Below are 19,620 nucleotides of genomic sequence, written 5' to 3'. Positions count from 1 at the left end.
CTATCTAAACATATTTGTTTAGATTGACATGCTGCATAAAATCAAGAAGTAGGCCAGAAGATTTTTAGCTGTTTTACAAAATTGATATTAATCTATTAGCCCTAAGTTTAATTTCTACATCTATCAGTAAAAAGATTGGGAATCTCATCAATGTATAAAAACGACTAAAACGTACGAATGCGAAACACAAAACAAAATTCACACAATAAATGCAAAATTGAGCAATTTAGACCCTCGTACTCGAAACTGCCTGATTATCAATAATCCGGTCGTTGACGCTTCCTCCGGAACTCGCATTGGCTAAAGTTGCATTTGTCTTATTATCTATAATCTTTAATGTAGAAGGCGATTTTGAGATGGCGCATCTCATTCAATATCACACAGCAATGATACACCGTTGTTCGTACATGATGAACATTCAGAGCATATGCTGCTGAGTATGGCACTTATGGCAATGTGCGTTAGAATTTTAAACTTGTGAATTGTCCACATCTGAAAAATAATTATTTAATTTAAATCGTGCTTTTGGCTCTTATCTTATTAAAAATAAAATATGGCTAATTGACGCAGTTGTTATCTACAACTGTATCAACCGGCTAATAGCTCCAAACATTAACTATGAATTAATTTTCTAATATAATGATTCAAATGCGATAAAAAATATTGAATTGTATGTATTACATGTTATAACTTTCTATTTAGAAGAGCGTCCATACCTTGTTCTAATAATCCGTTTTTCTTCTGATCGTCGATGGCACCGAAACCGCTTCCGGCCGTCGGATCTGTATATTAAATTATTATTAATGAATTATAATACATTTCTTTAATAAGTTGGGAAAACGACTGATCCAAAGCGGATGTACGAGTCCATAGATAAAGTATACAATAATGAGAGTTTGAAAAATGTACAAAATAACATTGCGTTAATTTATTAAAACCGCGTTTTCACGAAGTTTTATTACCTGAAAGCGGTTGGGCTGCAGCATCACCAGATTCATCCTGCTTAGCAGAATCATCTCGAACGCACCGCATCAAATTCATTATAACTGCACCCACTAAGGGAGGTAATCCTGCTAATATCAAAGGCAGCGTGTATGATTGCATGTGATCATAAAGCAATCCGGCAATGGGCGCTCCCATAGTTAATGGAAGTGAACAAAGGCTCAACAAAAATCCTATCCCTTGCGTGGCGCCTTTCGGTCCACATAAGTCAAATGCTATAGGTCCTAATAAAGAAATAAAACATCCGTCGAATAAACCCATAGCTAAAGCAATAGCTAAAAGCACTTCGTATGATGGTGCAAATGGCAAGCAAACTGTGAGAATTCCTATGCTCACAAATGAAATTTGTTGAAGAAGAATCCTATCTACTCTTGGAAGGTCAGCAACGTATCCAAATATCAGTCGACCAAGTCCAGATGTTATTCCAATGCACATTACTGGCCAATCACCTCTGCGTCCAGGGAAAGCATCGGCTACGAATTTTACCATGTGTACGTATGGCACGAAATAACCGAACAGTGCGAAGGGTATCGTCAACGCCCAGATCACATAGCGTTTTCTACGCCAGTTATCAACATTTATTATAGTTGAGCATCCAGTACGTTCCTTCTTGAACAGTGGACGTTGGCGTGGCTGCAGAGGTTTGAAAAGCAGAGCGCACAGGATAATAAAGGACGACATAAGTGCTAAGACTCTCAAAGCAGTAGGAAGACCCGCTGCTCCGACTAACCAATTGAGAAAGGCAGGCATAGCAATCGTGAAGACCGAGCTTCCAGCAGTTACCACTCCATTAACTAAGCCCAGATAGCGCTTGAAGTAATGTCCTAATATTGCCAGTGACGGAGTGTAGGTTAAAGCGGCTCCTAAGCCGTACATAAGGCCATAAGTCAGATATAATGCGGCTACATTATCAGTTAGGAAAGATGAGAGCAGCATTCCGGAAGCAGCAAGTACGCCTCCAAATAATGTAGTTCGTCGCAGACCGAAGTGATCCGTCAGTATTCCAGAAACCAAAGACATAGAAAAAGTGGTGCCGATGGCCAAGGATCCCACCAACGCTGAAATAAAAAAAAAACAATAAGCAAACATTTCAGAAGTGTAAGGTATTATAAGTTCTTTTCTCTTATATATATATATATATATATATATATATATATATATATATATATCATTCCGAAGGACTTGCTATTGTTCGGTAATCGTTGGGGTCTATTGTAAATACCGTTGTGCCTAGGTTCATGAACAAAGCATGTTCTACGAAATACGTAGCCCCTACGTTCTACGAAGGATCCGGCCGTTTTTTTTAAGTTAGTCTACTTAATACAGCGGCAAAGGACACATATATCAGTAGATTTAAACATTTATTTTTGCAATTACGATGTTTTCAAAATTTAAGCCTTGGTATTCAAAAGGAGAGTAAAGATAACACGTAACCCTAACTCTCGATCATAAAATAGAAATCATCAATTTTTCTTGTAAAAATAAAAAATGTTTTTTGTTAAAAATTTAAAAATATTTTAATTATATTTTCCAATAAATGTAAAATAAACTTTGTTGTTTTTTGTATTCCCTACTGATTTTTTAATTTAATCATTAATCTAATTGTTTTTATAATTACCGCGCGATAGTCCGGAATTTTCAATAGTCCGACACAGTCGGTTCCTTGAAAGCCGGACTTTTAATGGACCATATATACGACTCTTGTGTCGGACCATTGAAAATTCCGGGCTATAGCGCGGTAATTATAAAAAAAACAATTAGATTAATAATTAAACTACAAAATTAGTAGGAAATACAAATAAGAAAGTTTATTTTACATTTATTGGAATATATATTTTCAAATTTTTAACAAAAAACATTTTTAATTTCTACAAAAAAATGATGATTTCTAGTTTCTGATTGAGAGTAGTGTTTCATGTTTTCTTTTCTTTCCTTTTGAATACTTCGAATCAAAGTGTTTGAAACATGGTCACTGCATGGTTAAAACTACTGATATATATATGTGTACTTTGCCACTGTATTCAGTAGTAGACTTACTAAAAAACTGGCCGAATCCTTCGGAAAACGTAACGGCTACGTATTTCGTAGAACATACTTCGTTCATGAACTTAGACACAACGGAATTTGCCATGGACTTAACGATTACCGAACAATAACGAATCCTTCGGAATGATTCCGAACCAACCCGAAAACGGTATGATAGCCCTCGAGCGTTTTTATTTGCTATAGAGGCACATTTTTTTTAAAAAAAAAACGAAATTTTCGAAAAAATTCTGGACTATCGGGACACCGGATTCTTTGGTGCTGAAGTAAAAGACTTTTACTGTAATACGGATTTTAAAACATTCTCGTAAACAAACAAAAAATAAATTTAACTTTCAAAATATAGTATTCCTTTATAAGACCTTGCAAGTTCACTAATTTTAAGAATTTTAAAACTCACTTCATATTCATGAACTTTCATTATCTTTTATATGGTGTCATGAATAAACATGCCAACACACATTTATCAATAATTAATTGTCCTCATGATGCTTTCTAATAAAAGAATCATTTGAAATTTAACTCCGATAAAATTCATTTTTCGTCATCTCTAGAAAATTCTAGATTTTTCGGATCTCTAGAAAACTCAGCAATAGTTCTCAAGCAATAAAATATATTATAGTATACTAAATTATTAGATCAAGGATGTATTTACTAGATTTATTTCTTATTGTATTGATTTTGTTTTTTAAATTTGCACGAATGTTATGAAAAGATAACGATTGTCTCGAATTGTGTCTGGGATATGAAATTTAATCTTTTTGTCAGGTATCAACAAGCAGTTCTGAGTATAATATCGGAGTTAATTTTTGATTATAGAAATTTTCAATATCATTTTCTCAAGACGTTATTTTCACACACATATATATGTGTGTGTGTATACACACATGTATATGATAATCGCTAACTAGGCCACAATCGAACAATAAAATGTTACTTTATCACCACAATTCTGATATAATTAGTACAAAATTTCCGTCATAACAAAACATGTTGAATGTCTTTTTAGCGATCGCCATATTCTTAATTGTTCGCCTAACCCAGATCTTACAGTATCTTCATGTTTTGAGTAAGATTCAACAGTTCTTCCGAAATCGTTAATTGGAAGGATGCCAATACTTCATAAGATTTTAAATTTACATTTTATTTTCGTTATTAGTACTGAATGATTTCAATTAGAATTTTGAACATCATTGCAGTGGCTCTACCTCAATATTAAGGCACATTTTAGAGAACCACAGAATAATTTAACATTTTCAAAATTTTATTGGAAAATATGCAACTTGTCGAGAATAATAGTGTTTGAATGATTTAATACTTTATTTACATTTAAAACAAATCAACAACCGTTTCATACACTCTATAAAATTAGTGTTCCTAAAACAAGCAAAAGTGAGGGACAGTTGTGCAAATCCTAGTTTATTCCTCAATTATATATATATATATATATATATATATATATATATATATATATCTTATTTTGTTTCTATAGATATTTCGTCTCGAATGGTCAGTGTTGAGGCATGTGTACTCATAACTTTCAATATTCAATCAATAATCGGTTTTTTAAATTGACAAGAATTAGTTCAGCTGTGCATTTGTGAATATAATAAAAATTAATTAGTTTCACTCCAGTTTAAATTACCACTGAAGATGGCATAGGACCGCATTTCGAAACGCATGGGAATAATAAAGATACTATAAAATATCTTCCAATTATATTTTGTGTACAGCCTTGAAGAATTTGGTTCACACACACACACACACACACACACACACACACACATATATATATATATATATATATATATATATATATTAGATTATTTTATATATGTATCATCACTCATATATTTATATATATATATATATATATATATATATATATTAACATAGCTAAATTATCGAAATAACAAATGATAATAATTATGTTACTTATTATGTACGTTTCGACACCTTATGCGTGACACCGTTAAGAAGTTTATATTAGGAAACTCAAAATAAATAATCATTGTTTTGTAGTTCATGAATATACACGAAACTTTGAAATATAAACAAATTGAGAAAAAATTAAATAGAATTGTATAGTTTGTCACTTTATTTCTCAATACAAATTGATTAAATATCAATTCTCAATACAAACTTGATGTGTTTACATAATTCCATTATACTTTTTAAATTTTATTCTAAAGTTTTGTGTTTATTGTTTGATTACAAAACAATGCATCTCTATTTCTTGGCATGAATTACTGAATGATGTCACACATACAATGTCGAAACGTACACAATGAATAATACAATTATATATTTAACTTTCCGTAGGGTACGTTTAGTAATCGCTAAAACATCGAAAATGAAAATTATCGTCCCAAAGATTTCTGAATATTTTGGCATACCTTAGAAAAAATGTATGTGGGTGTATGTGCGGATAAAATTTTTCGCCGACGTTTTCGAGAGCACGGATATCAACGGATTGGGGACACGAATTAGCAAAGACAGGTCCAACCGTTCCGAAAATATAGGGCAAAAAGTGCCAAAAATGGTAATTCAATTTTTTAGAGAACGGAGCGTCCGATTTGAATATTCACAACACATTTTATTTATATTGACGCAATGAAGAACTGATGGAGTTTTTGGAAAGGCAGGTCTAGCGGTTTTGGAGATCCAATAAAAAGTTTTAAAAAATGCCATTTATTAGACATATTCAAATAAAATTATCAGATCTTTTATAGAGATTTCAGTAAGAAGTATAAATTTTGTCTTCATTTCTATGGGTTTCGTACCAAGAATTAAGGGCCTGTTCTGCCATAAAAGAGATCAATGATACTTTACAATAATATTTTTTATATTTAGATTTTTTTGTATTTTGTTTTTTTTTTGACAATTTGGAACATATTTTTTAAACAATCGCGCTGCATGGCCAGCGCCGCGTAGTAGTCTATCGTGCAAACATTGGTATGGAACCCATATAAATGTGCACAAAATTTGTACTTATAATTATAATTTTTATGAAATATCTGATAATACTATGTATATATGTCTAATGTTCATTTTTGAACGCCTAATGGCATTATTTTTTACTTTTTTTTCAAATCTCCGGAGACGCTGGCGTGCCTTTACAAAAAATTCACCAGTTGTTTATTTCGTCAATACAAGTAAAATGTTTTTTGAATTATTTAAATCGGACCCTCCGTTATCCCAAAAACTGAAATACCATTTTTGGCACTTTTTCCCTCTATCTCCAAAACGGCTAGACCTGCCTTTTTCAAAAATTGATCTGCACGTCTCGTTATCAGTAGGAGTCGTACGAATGTTTTTTGAATAAGTCAAATCGGTTGATTTGTGTTCGCGAAATCGTCGACAAAAAATTGTATCCCCACACACCCACACACACATACATTCATTTTTTCTAAGGTATGCCTTAATGTTCAGAAACCTCTGAAACGTAAAGATATATGAAAATTTTCATTTTCAATTTTTTGCGATTACTATAACTTACCCAAAGGAAAGTTAAAAAATAAAATCTAAAAAAAAATGTCTGAAAAAATCTCAAAAATACATATACACAAACTAGATAAGGTACGCATGATATGGGTAAATTTAGTGCCATAGTTTATCGTCCGTTCCATGCCGGTCTCAATTGGATCGACGCCAATGCAAAGACAGTCCGAAGCGTAAAATGCATATTTTACTACAAATGTTGGCCGAGACTCGGTCGAGTCATACAAATAGACGACGGATTTAATGACCTTCTCAGCTGCAATACGTATAGACTTTGTTTTCCAAATAGGTTGACGCGTTTTTATGTTTTACGTCATCATTTTCTTCCATTTAAGTAGTTAAGAATTCAAGGTAAGGCTCTACCACGCATGTAGTGCACCTTGTAATTAATTTAAAATACGATTGCACATATGGCAGCGACGTGATAATATAGAAAAAGCACTCGATTATTATATCGATAATTATTATAATTTATGAAACCATTATTCTTGCAACTTTTTATGTATTTTTTATTATTGTTTGAACTTTTATTGGCTTACTCGTTAAAGTGTAAATTGCATTTATAATAAGACGACCATTCGTACCGGAATGGCCAGGACGGTTCCGGATTTCTACCTTGCGTCCCGGATTTTTATAGATGTAATACAGGAGATAAAGAGCAAAGAGTGCCGACAATAGAAATCGAGTTTTTGAGAGAACGGAGTATCCGATTTGAATGATCTAAAAAACATTCAATTAGTGATGATTGGGAGAAGTGTTTATTAGTTTTTGGCAAAGGCAGGCCCAGCCATTTCGAAGATACGGAGCTAAATGTGTAAAAAATGGCGTCCGATTTAAATGATTCAAAAAAATTTCTGCTTGTCTTAACAAAATAATTGATTTTGGAAAAAAAAATTTTGTTTCAACTTATTTTTTTTTCAAAAAATTTTTTTTGTATATCGAAGATAATTGAAATTTTATTTTTAATTCTGACTATAGTTCTAATATACTTTAAACAAATAATTTCAACTTTGTAATTCAGTTTATATAATTCTTATAAATATTAGACAATGTTACAATATTAATAATAATCTATTTGAAAACATTCAGTATTCCTCGAACATTTCGTTCCGGTACGGGAAGTTGCAGCAATTTGCCTTAAGACACGATGCCATATACCCCACTAGTTTTCAATATATTTCAACTAAAATTATTTTTACAAAATTTGAAACAAAAGATGCTGAACAAATCAAATTCCGAGACTTGAAAGAGATACTCGTACACTAAAAGCGATATTACTCACTAAAGTTAATTATGAAGAAATTGTACAGAATTTTATATAATACAATCTATTTATATCTATATAGGGAATATCTAACAAGAATATCTATCAAGAATATGTCTACAAAAGGATTTTTCAAAATTTAAGTTATTTTATAGATAAAGCTGTGTTTAACCACGATAATCTTCCTTTTGTTTCCTTCACAAATCTACTTGACCGATTTACTTGAAATATCACAGTCTTTTTATAGACTTCCTTCAGTATGAATAATACTCATCCCTAATTCTAATTTTTTTATTTTAAAAAAATTCTAAATTATCAAAAAAATATTGTACATTTTTTGCACAATCGAAAAAGTTAATTTGTCTGTAATTCATAAGATTGTAACATTATTCTAAATGTATATATATATATATATATATATATATATATATATATATGTTTAATTTGAGTTTAATAATCGGGGCGTAACATCAATAAAAATAGTATGAGTTTTTTTTAAAAAAATTTATTTATTAAAATCCATACGTTTCGGCTAGCATCTTAGCCATCATTCAGTGGTAATCAAGTTAACTATAAAAATTGAAACTAAATAAATTATATGAAAGGAAATTTTGTGGAAAAAAACAAAATAATAATAATGGTAATAAAACACTTACAATTTTGTATCCTAATATAGCATATGAAACCATTATTAATCCATGGTATGAGTATGTGCACCATTGATAAGATATATATTTTTTAACACAAACATCACAAATGGTAAAACATATGAATATGTATTATTATATTTAATGTATGTATGTAATGAATATGTATTATTAATTGTATGTAATATGTAAACATATAAATATGTATTTATTATATATAAATAATAATATATCCTATTATTTGTAGGGCTAAAATCATGGGTATGGTCAGGTACTAATATTTTGAGACCCACCACTTAATCACCTTCTACATTAAAAACTTTTAAACTATTTTCTTAATTTTGCATACTCTCAAAACATTAATTGACAACTTGTAAAAAAAATATACTGAAAATATTGTTTTACCTTTTCAACGGCCTTTCAAAATCGCATAAAATTCATTCAAACACCATAGATTGGAAAAATATGAAAACAATTGTAAATCATATTTTCAGTTATATATAAATTATACTAAATAATAAAATTATTATTATAAATTATACTAAATAAATAATTTCTCTTTCGATTTCAGTCTTCGAACAAAACTTTTTGATTATCTTCAAATTCATGAGAAATTGAGAGTTGTTATGGTAATGGATACTCATATTTCATTTATTAATAATTTAATTAGGTATATAATACAAATTCGCTTATAGTACTTGAAGTAGAGATAAGATAGTCACGGTGCTGATTTTAAAAATTTATTTGTAAAAATAGTAAAAACAAAAAGTTAAAATTATCTGTATCATGATATCAATCATGAAACCGTTTATGTTTCGTTCAAAATCAGGTAATTTGAAACCTAGCAGCACTTTATTTTCGATATAAGGCTACGACAAATGTCATATATATACATATCGATATTTCAGATTTTTATTTATTTCACCTATAATGCCATTTGAATATTGTAAAAAGTATTTTATATTAGCTATTTCGTCATAAAAATGTTTGCAATAACAAATATAAATTTGCATAAAAAATGTCTGAAATAACTACATAATACCGATAACAACCCATTGTATTTATTGTTCCTTAGAAAGATATTATTTATATGCTTTATTGATTACCTGATTGCGAGTGACCTAGTCACAAAATTTTGAGTCCATGATTTTATATATATATATATATATATACATATATATATTATATATAATATATATATATATATATAATACATTTTCTGTTATTAAATTAAATTATATTTTGCTGTTAATAATTTATTACAAATATGGGATATTGCAAATTACATTATTTGATTTGTTAGATGCTAAAAATACTCATATAGTTATAAATGAACTCATTCAGTTTCTCGTCCAAATTCATTTCATCTATCAGCATTTTAAACTGTAGTATTATACCTGAAAAAATTATAATTGACTGTTCAATGAAGAACATTTTAGAAAGTAATAAAATAAAATAATATATCACAACTTTTTGTTTTAATTTCAGTACACTGAAATTAAAACGCATATACCAAAAATAACTCACATTTTTATACCAATGTGTTTTGTTTTCTTGTTTTAAAGTTGAACTGTTTTCATTAGATCCGTTGTGATAATATATATATATATATATATATATATAATAAATAGCTGTTCTACAGCTATGAGTATTATATAGTCGCTGCTCTACATATTACATTCCAAAAGTATCATTTTTTACAATTTTAATAAATAATATTTTCATTTTAAAACAAATACAAAAGATTTTTTTTGAGATCAAGTTTTCTTGTAAAAATAAAAGTTAATCTGATATATTCAAATCTGATAAAAAGTATTTTTACAGTTTTAAAACATGTATTATTTTATCAAGCTTGAATACATCAGCTTATCTTTTATTTTTACAGGAAAACTTAATCTCAAAAAAAAGCGTTTAAAGTGAAACTGTTATTTATTAAATTGTAGTAAATAATATTTAGTAATATATATATAGAGCAGCCACTATATATATATATATATATATATATATATATTATATATATATATTTTGAATAGTCTTGAATTTGATGTTGATATATATGTTTAATTTGAGTTTAATAATCGGGCGTAACATCAATAAAAATAGTATGAGTTTTTTTTTAAAATTTATTTATTTAAAATCCATACGTTTCGGCTAGCATCTTAGCCATCATTCAGTGGTAATCAAGTTAACTATAAAAATTGAAACTAAATAAATTATATGAAAGGAAATTTTGTGGAAAAACAATAATAATAATAATAGTAATAAAACACTTACAATTTTGTATCCTAATATAGCATATGAAACCATTATTAATCCATGGTATGAGTATGTGCACATTGATAAGATATATATTTTTTAACACAAACATCACAAATGGTAAAACACACTAATAATCATGATAACTTAACAAGTTGTCGAAACTATGTATTTACTCTTTGGAGTTTAGGATAGAAATGTCACATTTTTCTCAAAGCAGTTTTTAGCATGTGTTGATATTTTTTGGAAAATTTAAAAGGCGATGGGATTTTGTTTTTTTAAGGAATTTTGACACGCTATTAAGAAACCACGTGTTCGTTTCGATAAGGCCGTATTGTCATTGCGTTTATTTATGACTCTGTCGTTATGTAATTGTAAAAACAACCCCTCAGCGAATCTTCTTTTAATTGTATTCTCTTCAAAATGTAAAATTTTAGGGTTAAAAAAATCGATATTATGATTTAAATTTTTAATATTGCTCAGTTAACATTGTTTTAAATTGCTTAGGATTTTTGAATTATTTTTGTGTTGATTAAGGCGTTTACTCAGGTTTTGGCTAGTTTCTCCAATATAAAAGAGTTCGCAATTAGAGCAATTAATTTGATATACTAAATTCCTGAGGCGGTCAAAATTGAACTTAGATTTCATTTGTGTAAAAATTGAACTAAGGGTGCATCACAATTACATACCAACAGAATGCCACATTGTTGAAATAGTTTTTTCCACGAGAAAGATTTAAATTTATATTAGTAAAAGATTTATATTTCTCGTGGAAAAAACTATTTCAACAATGTGGCATTCTGTTGGTATGTAATTGTGATGCAACCCTTAGTTCAATTTTTTACACAAATGAAATCTAAGTTCAATTTTGACCGCCTCAGGAATTTAGTATATCAAATTAATTGCTCTAATTGCGAACTCTTTTATATTGGAGAAACTAGCCAAAACCTGAGTAAACGCCTTAATCAACACAAAAATAATTCAAAAAATCCTAAGCAATTTAAAACAATGTTAACTGAGCATATTAAAAATTTAAATCATAATATCGATTTTTTTAACCCTAAAATTTTACATTTTGAAGAGAATACAATTAAAAGAAGATTCGCTGAGGGGTTGTTTTTACAATTACATAACGACAGAGTCATAAATAAACGCAATGACAATACGGCCCTTATCGAAACGAACACGTGGTTTCTTAATAGCGTGTCAAAATTCCTTAAAAAATAACAAAATCCCATCGCCTTTTAAATTTCCAAAAAATATCAACACATGCTAAAAACTGCTTTGAGAAAAATGTGACATTTCTATCCTAAACTCCAAAGAGTAAATACATAGTTTCGACAACTTGTTAAGTTATCATGATTATTAGTGTGTTTTACCATTGTGATGTTTGTGTTAAAAAATATATATCTTATCAATGTGCACATACTCATACCATGGATTAATAATGGTTTCATATGCTATATTAGGATACAAAATTGTAAGTGTTTTATTACTATTATTATTATTATTGTTTTTCCACAAAATTTCCTTTCATATAATTTATTTAGTTTCAATTTTTATAGTTAACTTGATTACCACTGAATGATGGCTAAGATGCTAGCCGAAACGTATGGATTTTAAATAAATAAATTTTTAAAAAAAACTCATACTATTTTATTGATGTTACGCCCGATTATTAAACTCAAATTAAACATATTATATATATATATATATATATATTCCAATGATTTGACTTGCAGATTTCCTATATGAGGCCAGCAATATCACAATTGCCATAAATGAAAAAAAGAAAATGGTCAATAATCTCGGATTATCTTTATCGCGTTGATAGATATCAGAAAAATTATGAGCTAAAATATTGACAACGGAATGAAGCAGTGCTTTGCGTATAACAAAGAATAGACAAACATTTCTATAAATCAGTCCATAATTCCTTTGTTCGTCTTCAAATAAAAATAGGCACTTATCCAACTAATTCCTCACTAACTGTGTGGTTTTTATAGAATAACCCAACAAAGTATTTTAATAACAAACAAACATATATATATACATCTATTTGTCATCAAATTTTGTACTAAATGAAATGATAAAAGATGAAAATTATGGTGTGAATAGCCAGACAAATACAAAGCGAACTATGGTTGGTATATCATGTTATTTAAAGAAACATGTTTCTTTATTTAACACGTTAATCGCTATGTCAGTCATGTGTGTCTGACCCTAAGTAGTCCTACAATGGCCATGTCAGACATATACGTTTGACGCATCAATCAAAGATGTCGGACGCAAACGATATATATGCAGTATGTTTCAAAAACAAGGCCTATCAGGAATAAAACCTGAAAATTTACATATAAGTTTGACACGGCTTGTCAAAAAAAAACCTTTAATATAGAGCCACGTTAGCCCTATATGTGTGGCATGAAAAATAGCGGTTTTCATAAAATAGGAATTTCGGCAAAAAATTGTTTTTCTATGGCCCATGTGAAAATTTTTCTTATATTATCATGGCGATTAACGTGTTAATATATATATATATATATATATATATATATACAGGGCCGATCCTACCTTGAATGCGAGGCATACGAAAAATGCAGGCGCACGCCTTAGGGGGCGCCAATATGAGATCCTGATATGAAATTTATATATAATTTTTTCAATATCATTCAAGAAATATATAATTTTTTTTGCATCTTGTACTAATCTTTAGACAATATTTTCTAAATACGTTAAAGATTTTACTTTAAAACAACAATCTGATACTCGAAAGGCAAGTAGAGATGAATACATACAATTCAGCCTTACGATATCAGTTATTAGGAGAAGTTTAGAATGCAATTTTGGATATTTCAAATAACGAAAAATTAAATCAAAATAATCCAACATGAGAGTACCAGTATTATGTTCAATAATGAAAGGCTTAAATTTTTTGCTCTCTATGATTTTCTCAATAGAATAAATAAATCACATAAAATCTCCAAAATAAGTATAGTAAAACGTTTCAAACCCCAAATATTAATATTACACATGGGTTAGAAATAATTGAAAATTTAAAAATATTCTTGAAATTTTTTGTCCTAAAAAGTTTTGATTGAAAATAAGAAGTTAAAAATTGTTCGATGGTTGAGACACAATAATTGATTATAGCACCCGCGAATCGCCTGATCTTCTAAATAAATTTCAAATCAATGTATTTTATGCGCTTTTAGATTATTTTTAATATATTGTGTACTAAATCCAGTATTATTAAAAAATATTTAAAAAAATAACGTAAATATTTATGTAATTTTAATGATAATAAGGGAGGAGGGGCGCTGAGGACCCCAGGAACTGCCCTGTATATATATATATATATATATATATAAAATAATTTTAACAATATATGTATGTAATCTTGAAATAATTAAATATGTTTATAAATGTGCTTTTTTATTACTATCAATAGTTCCTGAAGAAGGAGACCTTCCATATCCCCGAAACGTCGAGTAAAATAATTGACAAATTAAATAAATATTTTTTTAAGTAAAAAGTTGAATTTGAGGGTGCCAATATTGATCCGAAGTTTGTGATTTCACGTTCATGATATTGTAGAGCGTTTTGGGGGTCAAGGTAAAGATTACGAAATAAGTCAGTACGGCGCATGAGCTGGATAGCTCGGCCATCCATGTTTGTACTGGTATTTTGGTGATGAATATAACCTCAACTAGTTGTGTATGGCACCGTGTCTTAAGGCAAATGCTGGAACTTCCCGTACCGCCAATTTTTTTTTAAACTTTAAAATTTTTTGAAAGTTGAAAGTATTACAATTTTGAGATTTCTTTTCAACTTTTTCAACAAAATTTGACTGTTTTGATAAATTTGAATTTTTCTCTTTGGATATAATATTATAAAAATTTTGAACTTTTTTCCAAAGCAATCGCGCTGCCCAGCTTTTTAGAGACCTTCGATACTTTTATTGTAGTTGACAATTTCGCTAGCCAAGGCTAATGAATCGATTTACGCTCTTATATGGCTATAAAAATGTTTTAATGTATATTTTCGTATGTTATATTTATCTCTTTATTTGAATTCGTATTTCTCCTATCCACATATCTAGAAAACGTCGGTTGCGTAGCGTCCACTTTGCTATTGATAGGAGATGATTTATATTTATTAATACTCATGAACGCAGCATGTAGTAATAATAGAGCTGTGATACCCGGCCGGCAACATTAAAAATTTAATTTAATTAAATGATGTAAACAGGGGAAGTATCAACCTTAAATCTTCGGATAAATGTAGTCGAATAATGCAACTTAAAAATTGAGGACTTCAAGTTGTATTCTTATTATTAACAATAAGAAGAAACCCAATAAGACGATCACGCTTAACCTGTTAACTGTGCGTGTGTTGCCTCCAAAATTTCATATTTTTATAGATACAAAATAAATGATAAACTTTGATACATATTATTTATTAATGTTTTTGAGGTACAGAAGAAAGCACCAAACAAGTAAGTCGATCAAAAATAAACCTACGCCTCGTCCGTAGGTAATTTACGCATTTATGCGTCCTGTCCGGTTAACAGGTTAGGGGCACAACTAGTGTGAAATTTTCAAAACACCGAATTTTCAATTTTTCCATATTTTGATAGGTTATACCTTTAAAAATAACATACAAAATTTTAAATCGATATCTTAAATAGTTTTTGAGTTACAGCCATTTAAAGTGTATATATATAGTATATAGTATAACGATTATTGAATCTTTAAACGCGTTTTTCTCGAAACAGCATTTTCCGAATTTGCTGCAGTGATTACTCAAAAACAGATGATCCGATCACTATCAATTTGTTTTACATATTCTATATATAGTTCTCCGTAAAATGAGCTATCGATTTTTTGTTAGGATCAAATATCGAATTTTGGCAGTCGAAAAAACGACCAAAATTTTGGGTAAATTCGACTTTGTTTTAAAAAACGCCGTCATTTTGTCAATTTTTATCGTAGTTCATTTTACAGACAATATTATCTAGTTTAACGAAAAATAAATTTTTTTTCAATTTCATCCACGTAGAAAGCCGGAATCACTGCAGCAGTGAAGGGCCTTTTTTTGTCGCGCCCTTATATATTAGATTTCAGTTATAATTAAGCCTTATTCAAGTTAGAATATATAATTATAATAAGAATCTAATAAGAGTCTAGCGTCATAATCTATTAACTAACTTCATAAAGATCTTGTAAGTATCCAGCCAAAATTTATAAAAAATCCAATCTAATATTTTGGCGAACATCGAATAAGATTATGGTGAGAATGAGAAGATCTTGATAAGAATCTCATAAAAATCTTAAAAGAATTTAAAGGTTCTTGTTGTTTTCTTATTACATTCTTATTAGGTTTCTGTTCGATCCTTTCAGGATTATTACCAGAATCTTCTTAGATTAGCCTGAATGGTATTCTTAACAAAAATCTTATCGGGTTCTTACACAAATATTACTGGGTTCTTTTTCACGAACATATTAGATTCGGACTGAACTCTTATTAGGCTCGAGCTTATTAGGTTCGCGCTAGATTCTTTCTAGTTTCTCATACGATGTACATGTAGGTACTCTTTCCAAACAAATTATTATTAATTACCAATTCCATAACAACTAATAGACAATCTAAAAGATTTACATGAGGTCACATCCCTTCCCTTAGCCCTGAACAGTTTTTACAGTCGATAAATATGCTATACATGGTTATTATGATAGATACAGATAGATATTATTGTAGATCGTTGAGTTGTGAATAAATTTCTCGATATCACCATTCGCATTAATCTAAAAGTTATGAAAGATATAGAAGAATTGGGTATAAATGATATAAAAGTGTAAATGATAAATTGTCTAGGCATTGTGTGGCATTGTGTCGTAGGGCAACAATATTTTAGTTTTGTCTTAAGACAATGATCTCTATCGTTAAAAAAAACTTTCATAAAAATCGGCGGAAAAAAAAATCAGCAGGTGATTACAAGAAACGCCTCGGTCGATCTTTACCAAAAACTTATCAGCACAATTCCCAACTAATATCAATCGGATGGTTTTTCAAGTTTCAAAATTGATTCAGGAAAGTGGACAATTTTTCCTCAAAACTGATAGATAATAGTATTGAAATGTAACAATTATATATATATATATATATATATATATATATATATATATATATATATATAATTTATACGTAATACTGTAAGTAGTAACTTTTCTATAAAATCATTTTTGAAGAACACAAAAAAGTGAGTCCATCCGAAGCTACCTTAGTGTGTGATATGATTATAAATATTTTTCCTTGTAAAACATAATTTTGATAATATTTTTAAAAGCTCTATTACATATCACCTCAGCATACATAATATATTTTATTAGCATATTTGTTCTATCTCTAATAGAATCGGTTCACCAGCCTCTTCTCTATAATTACACATGTCACTCGACTCTACGAACAAATCATTAGATAAAGCACGTGGTATCAAACGATTGTGGTTTGATGTAATATATGGTACATTGAGGGCTCGATTTCTCTCTGAAGTTATACTAATAGAACAACGATGTTCTAGAGAATAAATATTTTGCATATAAAATAATATAAAAAATTCATTGTAAATACTTTTGTGGTGTTAGTTTTGATATTATGCTTCATGACAATTTGGAATATTGTTAGACAATAAATAATAATAATTACATCTAACTTCAATCTTACCCTTACCCTAAAAGATTATTATAAAGTAAGTGCACTCAAAGATATATAATGCGAACAACATTTTTTAATGATTCAAAATACATATATAAAAATTGTTAGTCTAATGCATATATGAAAATCGTTGGTCTAATGTTTCGTAATAATTTGCTAAATAACCATTGTGATATTATTCAACATACACATGTAAAATAATTCCGCATTGTTTAATTGATTATCAATTATAAGATCTACTGAAATTTTATGTATATTTGATACATATATTTATTTGTTTAGGCTGATGCCATTGTGAAAACCGATATCGTAACTGCGAAATTGTATCATACACACAGCATAATAGATTATTTATATCTCATTCATTTCGAACTTAATAAACAAATGATTGTTTTTATTCAAGATAATGGTGACATCATAATTCATATCAGTTTTAGATTTTATATGTTATTAATTTAGTCATTAATTGTTAAATAAAAATGTTTTAGGTATTAGAAGTCGTACCTGATTTATTCTATTCTGTTTATATGATAATTTAGCTAAATTATTAAATTAAATTGGCTAAATAATTTGAATGCAATCTTATGTGTAAGATAACTTATATATTATCGCGGTTTTATTTTGCTCCGTTTATATACATCATCATCTTCATCAGTGGTTCCCAATCTTTTCGTCCCGCGCTTCCCCACCCCTGTATTTAAAAAAAACTTGCGCGCCCCTTAATTTTTCTAACAATGTAATTTCACAATTCATATTTGACATAATAATTCAATTATCAGGCTACAAATTAATATAAAATATGCAAAAATAAAAAATAATTATTCATTTATTAATTTTTTATACATTTTCTTTCCTTTTGTGCTAAAGTTGCAAGTTTCGCTTTAAACCATTTTAATTTTTTATGCATGTACGAAAATTACATGAACTGCATATTATCTTTTTAATACCTTATTCCGCAAAAATATAATATTAAAATAATAAATAGTATTACACTGCTATTTATAATTTAAAAATACACTCATGGTACATTTTACTATTTATTTTAGCTTTAAAGTCCTTTTTATGTTTTATTTTAGCAATTCTGCAAAACGTTTCTTGTTTTCAAAACTAAATCCAGAGTTAGTTAGCTGTTGAGTCAATGAATGTAAATAAGAATGAAATTTTTATTTTAAGCCAAATAGTCGAAATAAAAACCAATAAATAAAAAACTATTGTGTACGTTTTGACACGTTTGATGTTGGCATAGATATTAACAAAGTCTAATAATCGGGCATCAATAAAAAACATAAATGTCTTTTAAGGATTTATTTTACATCCATACGTTTCGGCTATAATTCCAGCCTTCATTCAGATGAAAAATTTGTTAATTTTAGTGTTAAAACAGAAAATACAATAATAATCATAATCAGGATATTAATAATCCATGGTATCAGGACTATGTAACATAACATTTAAATTGAAATAAAACAATATTTCAAAAAAATACTAAACTTAAAAACATAAATACATAGTGTCGATATATGTGTTGTTCTTAAACTGGTTGAGGACAATCTTCTTATATATGTATATATGAAAGAAAGTGAATTTCTTACAATTGTTAATAACAGTTTAACCCTTTCCACTCGAGAATTGCAGAATGAATACGTATTTTAAAAGGGTTAATACAATTTTCTACATTAATATTATATTATATTTTTGCGGAATAAGGTGTTAAAAAGATAATAACCACCTTCAACGTGATTTGTTATAGCTTTGTAAACGATATTCAAATTTTGAGTCAGTTGCAGCAGGATAAATAAACAAAACCGCATAGTTCGTGATTGGTTGAATTGGTTGAGTGTTCATTGTTGTTTCTTTTTCGAGTTAATTCATACCTGCTTTGCTAGACGTGTCTGTCTCCCCTTGAGCTTCTAATTTCTTTCTTAAGTCCATGTAAATCACACTGTAGGTGTTAATGACTCCAAACAGTATTCCGTTGCAAAGGAATGCACCGACCATCACGATCCATGCGCGGGCTCCCCCGCCGGTGGCGAAACCGCTCCTGCCTCCTCGCCCTTAGAGGATGGTTGTTCTTTAATTGCTGTCGACATTATTAAAAAATAATTGAAATTGAAAAATGAACACGGTTACAGACAGAAACTTAAGAGAAAAATCAAAATTATTTCATCGCGTTGTCGAGCATCAGTCGAC

At 29.1% G+C, this 19,620-nt stretch overlaps 1 protein-coding gene across 1 annotated transcript in view; it reads right to left on the bottom strand.

The window, feature by feature from the left end:
* Positions 1–41: 41 nt before the first annotated feature.
* The window catches only part of LOC113376832 (monocarboxylate transporter 10), a 36,784-nt gene continuing 17,205 nt past the window's right edge, over positions 42–19,620 (bottom strand). The window contains exons 2-4 of the mRNA XM_026616901.1: positions 963–2,060; positions 717–782; positions 42–492 (exon numbers count right to left, since the gene is read on the bottom strand). Of these exons, the coding sequence (XP_026472686.1) occupies positions 470–492; positions 717–782; positions 963–2,060 (1,187 nt within the window). The 3' untranslated portion in view covers positions 42–469. The remainder of the gene's footprint in view (positions 493–716; positions 783–962; positions 2,061–19,620) is intronic.

Source organism: Ctenocephalides felis, unplaced genomic scaffold (genome assembly GCF_003426905.1).
Source record: "Ctenocephalides felis isolate EL2017-DRISC unplaced genomic scaffold, ASM342690v1 CF-g0.4_SCAFFOLD_01886, whole genome shotgun sequence".
In the NCBI taxonomy this organism is placed as follows: domain Eukaryota; kingdom Metazoa; phylum Arthropoda; class Insecta; order Siphonaptera; family Pulicidae; genus Ctenocephalides; species Ctenocephalides felis.
Note: the sequence above shows the minus strand (reverse complement) of the source record. Positions and strands in the feature narration are given on the sequence as shown.